This window comes from Limulus polyphemus, unplaced genomic scaffold (assembly GCF_000517525.1).
Source record: "Limulus polyphemus unplaced genomic scaffold, Limulus_polyphemus-2.1.2 Scaffold1911, whole genome shotgun sequence".
NCBI lineage: Eukaryota > Metazoa > Arthropoda > Merostomata > Xiphosura > Limulidae > Limulus > Limulus polyphemus.
Window position 1 is genome coordinate 180,961 of NW_013667521.1, and position 11,648 is coordinate 192,608.

At 34.9% G+C, this 11,648-nt stretch overlaps 1 protein-coding gene across 4 annotated transcripts in view; it reads right to left on the reverse strand.

Annotated features, from left to right (window-relative positions):
• Positions 1-7,406: 7,406 nt before the first annotated feature.
• The window catches only part of LOC106465337 (protein D3-like), a 12,021-nt gene continuing 7,779 nt past the window's right edge, over positions 7,407-11,648 (reverse strand). For all 4 annotated transcript variants that reach the window (XM_013925553.2, XM_022393199.1, XM_022393198.1 and 1 more), the window contains 2 exons: positions 10,306-10,443; positions 7,407-7,780 (listed from right to left, as the gene is read on the reverse strand). In XM_013925553.2, coding sequence (XP_013781007.1) covers positions 7,566-7,780; positions 10,306-10,443 — 353 coding nt within the window. In that variant the 3' untranslated portion in view covers positions 7,407-7,565. The remainder of the gene's footprint in view (positions 7,781-10,305; positions 10,444-11,648) is intronic.

Here is an 11,648-nt window from a genome sequence, read left to right on the forward strand (position 1 = left end):
CAAGTATGTATATATATATACATGTATGTATTCCAGTGATGTTGTCCTCCTGTGAGACAATGGTAAGTTGACGGACTTACAACGCTAAAATTCCGGATTTGATTCTTGCGGTGGAATCAGCAGATAGCCCAATGTGGTTTCGCTCTAAAACAAACAAACAATAAAATCCGATGATGTCGAAATTTACCTGACTTCGTCTTATTTAGTCATGTATCACTTACTTTCTTCATTAATTAAACATAGTTTACTTTTTTTTTTCATGTATAAATATATAACGATTTGTAGACTATTTGTACCCAAGAATTTATTTTTAACTTTTGTATTTCCCTAATCCCTTTTTAAATAAATATTTCATATTTTTGGATCATCTATTATGAATTATTTATTTTTTTCACCGATTTGGTTTTTCTTTAGAGTTTACTGTAATATATTTTTTTTTCCGCTTAGAAAAACAGCAGACGACTTACGATCTCGAGAAGAGCAATCATCCCGACGTTCGTTTAAAGGAAAGTAACCAACAAACTGGATATCAAATTAATACCCTATTACCTCGGCTCCAATCCTACCTTGGGAAACAAAACACTTACCTTCAGAAGAAATTGTCGAATAAATTTCGAAAACAGGAAAACTTTAAACGTCGAACTTTGTCTAATTCTGGACCAAACGTCGATGATTCAACAGACGGCTTGAATGAAGCGTTACCATCATTGAATGCTGGAAAAGACGTCATCCCTCGGAGACCCACAAATTTCCAAGATAACCCGAGTTACACAAGCACAACTATCAAATTATTTCATCCTTGGGTAAAAAGACTGATATCGCCTTCTATTACCATTGTTCCTAATCGGTACATAACAAAAGGTGTCTCACAAGTTCTGTCTCACATCAGTTATAACATCGATAAATTTCCGCATGTTTTCTATGAAAATCCGAACCTTTCTGATAATATTAGACTAAGTAAGATTGCAATAAGCAAAAGTGATAAAGATTCATCGAGGAGAGTAGATCTTGACGGAAAACTTGCAGGAAAAAACTATTTTAGACAATCGAATGAGAGAATATTACCTCTAGATATGGAAGAACCAAATACTTTTATTTATCCCTCAAAACTTAAATCTGTTGAAAACACTCAGAAATTACTAATGAAAGAAATAAAAGCTGCTGCAACAGCCACAAGAATGAAAAACTTGATGGAATCTTCGGCAATAAAAAACAACCAGAATAAGAGCAAGATTGACCAGACTTTAAAACAATATTTCACCCATGTTCCTTACGTTTTTTATCCCAGATCACAGTTTATTTTCTTTATCAGGAGAGGAGCCACTAGTCCTGGGATTGTCGAAAAATTACCATCTTCTGTTTTCCAACAGTTACCAAATGAACGTCCAAAATCTATCGGGAAAAAACGCTCCTATCAAAATCATCCGTTTAATCAGGAAACGAGAAGCAGACTTAGTATCCCTGGTGGTGCCGAAATACTGCTTGACCATTTTATTTCAGTGAAGCGAGTAAAACGAGCAGTAAGTACGTCAGTTAATGTTTCTCAAACCAATCCTTCCAAAAATGAGAGCCATTTTCACAGTGCGCTTACAAAGGTTCAGTGTCGAATCCAAGAAGCGCATTTCAATTCTTTAAGATATCTGATGACAATCAAGATGAAGCAGAAACAACGTTTTTTCCTTCACCCGGTCCATTTGGTCACCAAGGGTTTTTAGGATTTCAGAATTCTCCACATTTTGGTGGTTTCAATGACCGAGGAAGATCCCAACCACCATTTTACGACCAAAAACCCTTTTTTAGTGGTTTCCAAGGAAGATCGTTTTTTCCAGAGTCACGCAGAGAAGCTAGAGGACCACCGTTTCCAAGCCCAAATAGGCATCATTCTCCGTCATTTTTCCATAATTCGGAACCACGAAGTTTCGATCATGGCCCTCTTGGAAGCGGAAATTTTGAAGTCATTCGTGGTGGCATATATACTGGACATGAATCTCCATCTAATCACTTACCTTATTCTTCACATCAGTCTCAAAGCTTTGGTTTTGAAAACAGTAGATTCCCCGCCAGACATTCTGATTCATATTTTGATCAAGATTCCCTTTTGGGTTTCCAAGGGTTTGACCATTTCCCAAATTTTTTGAATAACGCTCTCTCTGAGCAGCATAATGTAACTGTAAGTTCAGCTTCCCAGCAGTTTACAGTAACGGTTGATGATCTCATGGCAGAAGACTAACCATTTTAAAAGCTAGCGAGAGCCCTCGATAATATAAGGTTACTATATTCACATCAGAAGCTGGTCTTGAGAGAACTGGCTAACTCCTTCGAAGTTTTGGCTCATCCGTTGGTAACAGACAGGACCGTGGTATTTTCATAAGAAAGAAACATTCTACTACAAAAACTCACAATTTTTGTATCTCGACATTGTAATTATAAGTAATTTGCTTTAATATATTAACTCAAACTTGAAAGAAAATAAAAACGCTGTGTATTTGTTAGAAATTATCTATCGTCGATGTTAGGTACAATTTCATTACTTATTACCCAAATGATTTCGGGCATCCGTTATCATCTTTAGCATGATTTACAAAACTGTAAAATATGATATTCATCTACACGATATAGATGTTTGGGGGGAAGGGAGGGGCAGTGACTCTCTTAGGAATAATAAATCACATAGAGACGCGAAATGAATTCAAATATTCAACCCGTTGGTGAACGGCCAGGTCAGGTATATAGCCTTAGGAAATGAATTAATATTGTCGCCTTTGGTTTACAAGAATCTTTGTTTTACTGGTCTTCGTAATTTGAATAAATGATATAATATTTGATAGATTGTTTAGGCAGAGTATTCATGATGAAACTTTGTAGAATGGACGACAACTGTCTGTTGTAGAGATACAAACGGAAGACTTTCGAAACGTCGTCCTTGTGGTCTGTTGTAGAGATACAAGCGGAAGACTTTCGAAACGTCGTCCTTGTGGTCTGTTGTAGAGATACAAGCGGAAGATTTTCGAAACGTCGTCCTTGTGGTCTGTTGTAGAGATACAAGCGGAAGACTTTCGAAACGTCGTCCTTGTGGTCTGTTGTAGAGATACAAGCGGAAGACTTTCGAAACGTCGTTCTTGTGGTCTGTTGTAGAGATACAAGCGGAAGACTTTCGAAACGTCGTCCTTGTGGTCTGTTGTAGAGATACAAGCGGAAGATTTTCGAAACGTCGTCCTTGTGTCCTAAGTTTCATTTGAAATGATATATTTGTTGAAAATCTTTTACGTCTTGGGAAATGGGACGATGATAACTTTTTTAAAAAAATCGACATATAAAGAAATAAATATGATGTGGTGCTTAGCTTTTATGTTTTTTTCCAATTAACTTATTTTCCTGATTTGAACCTTAGTATTAAGTCGGTAATATTTATGAAATTGTTTAAGGAAGAGCCATCTATTGCTTTTGTAATTCTTATAACAGTAGTCAACGAGTTAGGGCAAAAATAACTATTTTATTTTGTAAGTTAGTTACACGTAGTCCGTATTTATATCGAGTCAAAATAAAGTTTTTCCATCAATTTCTTTTGTTTGTTTTTTATATTCGCGCAAAGCTACACGAGGGTTCACTGCGCTAGCCGTCCCTAATTTAGCAGTGTAAAACTAGAGAGAAGGCAACTAATCATCACCACCCACCTCCAACTCTTGGGCTACTATTTTTACCAACGAATAGTGGGATTGACTGTCACAATATAACGACCCCATGGCTGAAAGGGGAGAGCATGTTTTATTTGGTGGGACGGGGATTCGAACCCGCGACCCGTAGATTGCGAGTCGAGCACCCTAACCACCTGGCCCATTTTCTTTTGAACTACAGTTTTAACGTGTTATTAGTCACACCAATAGTTAGACTTACTCAACAGATACGTTATGAATTTGAACTTTTATAATTTCATGGAGCAAATGACAATTTCTGATGCTATTCCATGACTTACCTATTAATCAAAATTGAACAAAATACAAATGTAAAAATGAAATAATAAGCTCTCAATGGCCGCAATATATGGTTAATGACATGTCAATATAAGCTTTTGGACTGATAATATTAGATAACAATGTAACATCTGTTATCCAAAGAAGCAGGGTGTTACGGCGACTTGTTTTCCCATTCACATCTAATGTGCCTGTTACTTTGAGAAACTAATCATCACATGTTTTATTGCACTTTTGTAACAGATAGATTGAATGAATACAAAGCCTTATTTTCGTGCTTTTAGACAGTACTACCAATTAGTATTTCAATAGATTTGATCGTGTTTGTTGTTGTTGTTTTTAAAAGAACAATCGCAACTCAGAAAAAAGGTTTAGGTATTTTCTATATATTGACAAACGACCAAACCTTTGGAATATAATATTACCTAATTTATACAAATGTAAATATTAGCCAATAAGGGACTCAAATGAATTAGTCAATATGTTTTTTGTTGCAGCAAAACTTCGCAATCTCGTTCATGGCTTGTGTCGACGTCTATTAATCTGTAAGAAAACAAATGCGAAAAAATATACGTAGTGTATGTTTGTCGATCTACTTTCTGGTACGTAGTGTATGTTTGTCGATCTACTTTATGGTACGTAGTGTATGTTTGTCGATCTACTTTCTGGTACGTTGTGTACGTTTGTCGATCTACTTTCTGGTATGTAGTGTACGTTTGTCGATCAACTTTTTGGTACATAGTGTATGTTTGATCGACAAACGTACACTACGTACCAGAAAGTAGATCGACTACTTTCTGGTACGTTGTGTATGTTTGTCGATCTACTTTCTGGTACGTTGTGTATGTTTGTCGATCTACTTTCTGGCAACTTACGTATAAACTAATTTTGTTTCCTGACACATGTCGAAAACAGGTTCGGTAGAAAAAGAAATACAGAAGTTGTTTGAAGTTAAGCACAAAGCTACACAATGGGGTAACTGTGCTCTGCCCACCACGGGTGTCGAAATCCGGATTCTAGCGTTATAAGTCCGCAGACATAATGCCGTGACACTGGGGGGGGGGGGCAAATACAGAAGAAGAACATATTTATTGTACCATTTCTGAAATATCTCAAACTTATAGAAAGGCAATAGGAAAGTTAGAAATACACTTTGATGTGTTGGTCGTCTGATAATTCATTAGTCAACGAAAAACAACAAACTGTTCAAACACTACGTTGTGTACTAAAAGCAAGTTAAGGCTCTGCACGACGTTTTCCGTTGTTTCTCTAGAGTTACGCTTCGTTTTTTTTTTGCTTTGGAAGTATAGTTAACTGTTTCATAAATTGTTAGTTAGTTTAATAATCTGAGAAGCGATGGTTCATCTCCACAAGTGTTCTGTATAATACATATAATGTGCATATGTGTGTTTATATATCAGTATAAGAGAAAAGAGACCATACAGTGGTTTCATTTAGAACACGATTTGATTTCTCATTATTACTCTGAAACAAACAATAATCAAACGGGTTTCATGAAACAAACAATAATCAAACGGGTTTCAATCGTCTTCATATATATAGTTTTTACTATCAACTATATAATACCAGCTATATAGTACCTTTGATAGTTTCTACTGTCAACCATATAATACCAGCTATATAGTACCTTTGATAGTTTCTACTGTCAACCATATAATACCAGCTATATAGTACCTTTGATAGTTTCTACTGTCAACCATATAATACCAGCTATATAGTACCTTTGATAGTTTCTACTGTCAACCATATAATACCAGCTATATAGTACCTTTGATAGTTTCTACTGTCAACCATATAATACCAGCTATATAGTACCTTTGATAGTTTCTACTATCAACCATATAATACCAGCTATATAGTACCTCTGATAGTTTTTACTATCAACCATATAGTACCTTTTCACCCACCTTGTATACATTCTAAGAATTTGTGGGTAAAAGTAAAAAAGAAAATGTTATAGTGTATCATATAGACACATGAACAAAATCCATACACGTGCTACTAAACTGATTACAATTTGCTGGCTATCAGACTTCAGGTGTTGTTTTGGGCTTTTGAGAAACAACTTTGATTTCTTTCAAATAGCTTTACTGCCACAAGATATCCGTTGAAAACACAATGACAGTCACTCATACACACAAAGGCTGAAATATATATACCACTTGAAGTTATAGGCAGTCAATTGGAGCAATGAAGTTATACATGTGAGATTAATCGTTTGAGTTTGTATTTATATATGTATTAGCATTTATTGTTAATAAACTTTATTTAAAACATTTGCCATTGAAACTGAGAAAAAAAGGAAAACTATTGTTGAAGAAGGGGATCAAACTCGAGTATCTTAACTTGGCCATTTTTGCTTCTTGAGTTCTATTCATTTGTACTTTATAATTTCAATGACCAGTTTGATACTTCAGCATTTCTACAGTATGTTTGATAATATTTTGCTGGACATATTGAGACAAACAGCGTCTTGAAAATATGTTGACCCATGTATTATTATCAACCATTAGAACTTGCACCATTTTGACCCATGTATTATTATCAACCATTAGAATTTGCACCATTTTGACACATGTATTGTTATCAACCATCAGAATTTGCACCATTTGCAAGTTTCTACTCCCTCTAAGCGACTAGCTTCTGTTTGTATGCTAAAACTATATTAAGAAGACTAATTCTACTCCCATTTTGACATCAGGAAGAGGTATGTATAATGTTCATCCTCATTTAATATTCAGCTAATTTGAAAAATTCCAGAGAACAGTTTCAAGCTCTTAGAACTTAACCAATTAGCCATCATTTACAATAATTGACATGTTGGTGTTATTGTGCAGTGACTCAATATAATTCTGGTTATAATGCTGCATTAAGGAGCAACTCCTGTGTGAAAGCAGGAGCAGTTTGGTTGGTGTTATTGTACAAGCAACTCAAGTTCATTCTGGTTATAAAGCTGCATTAAATATACTGTACATTTTCCTTAGTTTGCACCTTTTAATAAATTTGAAATGGATTAACAACTTGACATACTATTTGATAATTGAATATAGGTATAATGTACAATGTTTTTTGGAGTATATTTACCAACTGATGTGAAAAAAAAAAAGATTCACCAGAAGCAGTATTTATATCCACGAGAAAACTGATTGTTTAACTTGCTATATTATATTTACTGGTGGTAGTTACGAGCTTGTTGTTTTTTGTTTTTTTTATCGCTAACACACACGTTTAAACACAAATATATTGAGGAAAATTGAAAAACAAAATCAATTTTTAGACAAAATTCTATAAGTTCTATTCTATGCAAGTAATTTGCAAAGAGAAAAAAAAAACTTCTTACAATTTGCGTTACCTACACACAGTTGAATACAATGATAACGGCATGAAATATGGAGATGACAAATTTTTTACACATTTCTTTGGTTAAAGAGTTTGATGAATGTTTCAACACAGGAAAAAGAAATCTTTCACAACCAGCAACTTCGAAAAGCTGTTCAACAACAACAAAAAGAAAACATATAAATTATCTTTTCCTTGGACAACACTAATTCCAAGATGAAAACGACATGACAGTTAGTTGCTCAGCTGTTCATACAGTTTGGGAACATAGCTGTCCCACTGGGCCTGGTAAAAATTGCCGGCCCATGGTTCACCCAACTCGTATTTGGCAGCAAAGTCTCTAATTCGGAAGAGACCTCTGTGCTCCCCTGATGTATTAGTGAGCCTTTTTTCTGTGGGGCTCAAGCATTCTGGTTGTTTGTAGACCAGAAAAACATAACGATGGAGTCCTGAAAATAATAAAAAAAAGATCAAGGTAAACAAATTCAAAACTATACATTTTTTGACAAAAGTGGTTCATGATGACGGTCTGAAAAACAAAACTTTATTTTTAATAATTAGAATCGTCAAAGTGTTGTTTTTTAAAAGTGTTCAAAGTAAGGGCATGGGTTGTCTGAACTTGTTTAAAATACACATAATCATTGCACACTGAAAAATGTGCGTGTGCACATTTTTTTATTGACAAAACAGTTCTTTTGTTATTAATATAAGCTAAACAATTTGTCAGGTTTTTGTATGGGCCTGATTCATTACATTAGGTGTCCTTGACTTGTTGGCTATAAATTTCAACAATAAACAAACAACACACAGTCCACTTGTTTTAAAATAATATATTAAAACAAATCAAACATATATACAAATGTTAGTTACACTGTTGGATAATATAGTTTTATCCAGAGCTTTAACTAATTGTCTATTTTCCGTCAAGGTCCACACAGGCTGGTTCAGTTACTTTAGAACACAATGTGTCAAGACGAATTATTCTTCTCTACTTTGTTATTACAATACAATCTGTGTTAATTTAATTTTAAAAATCGCCACTATACACTCTTTATGGCTAAACTCACAATAACGCAGTCTAGATCTTTCTTTCCAACTAAATTTTCAACGCGTACTTATACCCTGACAGAGATCTAGAACGTTCCACACGCTACTAGATTTTATGATGCAATAATACTCAATTAAAACAACGATCTTAGAAAGCTCTAGTAACATGATGCAACAATATAACAAGCGCCAACTAATAACTATTGAGCTAGCTACACAGCGTATGATTCGTAAAGTTATCTATAAAGCTTGCGATAAACTATCGCTTCTAAAAATAACTAAATTTAACACTGTGCCGTATAACTATCTAACTCATAACTCTCCATGTGCAAGTATAACTCAAGGGCTGGAAATTTATTATGAAATTTTTGTTTGTTTGTAATAAAGCACAAGGCTACATAATGGGCTATCTGTGCTCCGTCCACCACGGGTATCGAAATCCGGTTTGTAGCGCTGTAAGTCCACAGGCATTCCATTATGCCACTGGGGGGGGGGGGCTTTTAAAGTAGGCGTTGCTTTGTGTCATAACTCTCGAATTAAACGTAAACAGTCATTTACATCTAACACAATCTTTGTTGAAAGTTTTATAAATATACAATTTCTGAAAGGTAAAGAAAAATTGCTTTTGCCTTTATCAACATCTCTTTATAATCGATTACAAAGGAAAGTTCTGTGCAATTTATATAAAACTTATCATCTGCATACAGTATAATTTACAATACAAACTCAGTATCTTACATTCACATAGTGATAGGAACAAAACATCTAAAAACAAACATTTCCTGCTTCACTTTTAACATGGTGAATACACAAAGGACTTTTTCTAGGTGAAAACTCGTTTAATGCTAAAAATTTCACCTTACATCTCCTTCAGAAGCGACTTACAAACAATTCTGACAATGCAGCAAGTTGAAACACTGAGTATTAATTAAACGAGTTTTGGATAAATAGAGTTTTTTTAAACATTTGTTTAACAACAAGTAAAAGCTTGGAACTGTCTATTCTTTCATTCGGGTGTGTGTCTGTGAGCCAGACTAGTTTCGGAGAATTCCGCACCTCATCAGTGACCACATCAGGTTTTCTTTTTTCCGCCAATTCTTTATTATTATTAGTTGGTGAGAGTTGATATTAGCAACATTTCTTTCTGAATATTTGTGTTGACAGATATTTACTTCTAAAGTTCTGGCCAGGCACTACTTAGTTCTCAATTGTTGACAGATATTTGGTTCTATAGTTCTGGCCAGGCACTACTTAGTTTTCAATTGTTGACAGATATTTAGTACTATAGTTCTGACCAGGTACTACTTAGTTCTCAACTATTGACAAATATTTGGTTCTATAGTTCTGGCCAGGCACTACTTACTTCTCAACTGTTGACAGATATTTAGTACTATAGTTCTGGCCAGGCACTACTTAGTTCTCAATTGTTGACAGATATTTAGTACTATAGTTCTGACCAGGTACTACTTAGTTCTCAACTATTGACAGATATTTGGTTCTATAGTTCTGGCCAGGCACTACTTACTTCTCAATTGTTGACAGATATTTAGTTCTAAAGTTCTGGCCAGGCACTACATATCTTTCTCAACTATTGACAGATATTTGGTTCTATAGTTCTGGCCAGGCACTATTTAGTTCTCAACTGTTTACAGATATTTAGTTCTAAAATTCTGGCCAGGCACTACTTAGTTCTCAGTTGTTGACAGATATTTAGTACTATAGTTCTGGCCAGGCACTATTTACTTCTCAATTGTTGACAGATATTTAGAACTATAGTTCTGGCCAGGCACTACTTACTTCTCAATTGTTAACAGTTCGTATCAACTATTGACAGTAAAACTTGCATCATGTGTCACAAATTTGTCATACCCTAGCGGTAGTGTAGTAACCACTTGATTGATGCGTAACAGGAATATGTTTAACTAACCTGTTCCTTTTGGTGGTCCCGAGCCAACGTATTCTGACAACACATCTCCTTCACTTATATTGTTACCTGGAATGTTAACAACCAGCCAGTGGTGCCATTCACGGAACTTGGGATTCTGTCTACTCGGTGCATCGGGATCTGATAAAAACAACAGATAAATATATTATATACTTTCTAACCCCACGCGGTGAATCTGTATGGCTGGACTAATTAGGACAAATTTCTAATCAATGTACAGAATATTCATAAATTTGGTAAACTCTGTTACTGAATGTATTGAAACCCATACGAGTGCCACGACCAAGATATTCCATAGATGACGCAATGCATCTTCATTCAGCTAATTCAATTCTGTTGTATTGTAGCAGAAGTTAAAACTTCTGTCTCTGAAGCTCAAGTAAAGAATCTCAAGATACCCTGTACAATAAAAATTTAATAGTGTAGTAAGATTTTTATACAGTTTTTTGTAGTTTCATTACATGGAAGTATAGATGTCATGACAGTCCTTCTTCGTGTGACAACTTACTCCATTCAACAAATAAAACAGACTTCTTGAATTCTCGAGAACTATTTATTGATACATCATAAAGACACTTCACGTACAATAAACGTTACGTACACCAACTCACTCTTACCCGTATTTATACGTAACCATGAAACCATATACACCTTGTACGTGATACAGAACTGTTAAATAGATTATGTTTACAGACAGCATGACTCCAGAAAATATACGTAACAAACAACATTAGTTTTAACATGCAAAGTATGTATGTGGTTAGGGCCAGTTAGAGGGGGGGCCATTTGGCCCGGGCCTCAAGCTCAAAGGAAGCCTCAAATTTAGACACTTATTATTTTTTTGCATTTGTTAAGTTTCGCGACTTGTTTTTATGTGTTTCCAAATCAGACCAAAATGTGACACACACACTTTCAACTTAGAGCTGAAAATTACATATACAAACCAAATATTCAAACAATGTTTCACTTTTCTTTTGGGCTAATGATTATCTTATTTTGTTTTTATGTGTCATCATTTTGTTTTTCACTTTTGTTATAGCCAGGGGCCTCAAAAGATAGAAGTGGTCCAGGCCTCTCTGAACCTCTGAGAGGGTTTGTATGTGGTTAGTAATATGTACTCAATAACATACGTCATGTTATAGGTATGTAACAAGGATTTATCTACATACGTCTGCATATATTAACTTCATTCATCACAATATAAACACACACAGATAACGGATGAGACATTTAAATTTCATATTATTATAGGTATAATGGAATCTGTTTGTTTGTTTGTAACGGATTTCGCGCAAAGCTACACGAGGGCTATCTGCGCTAGTCGT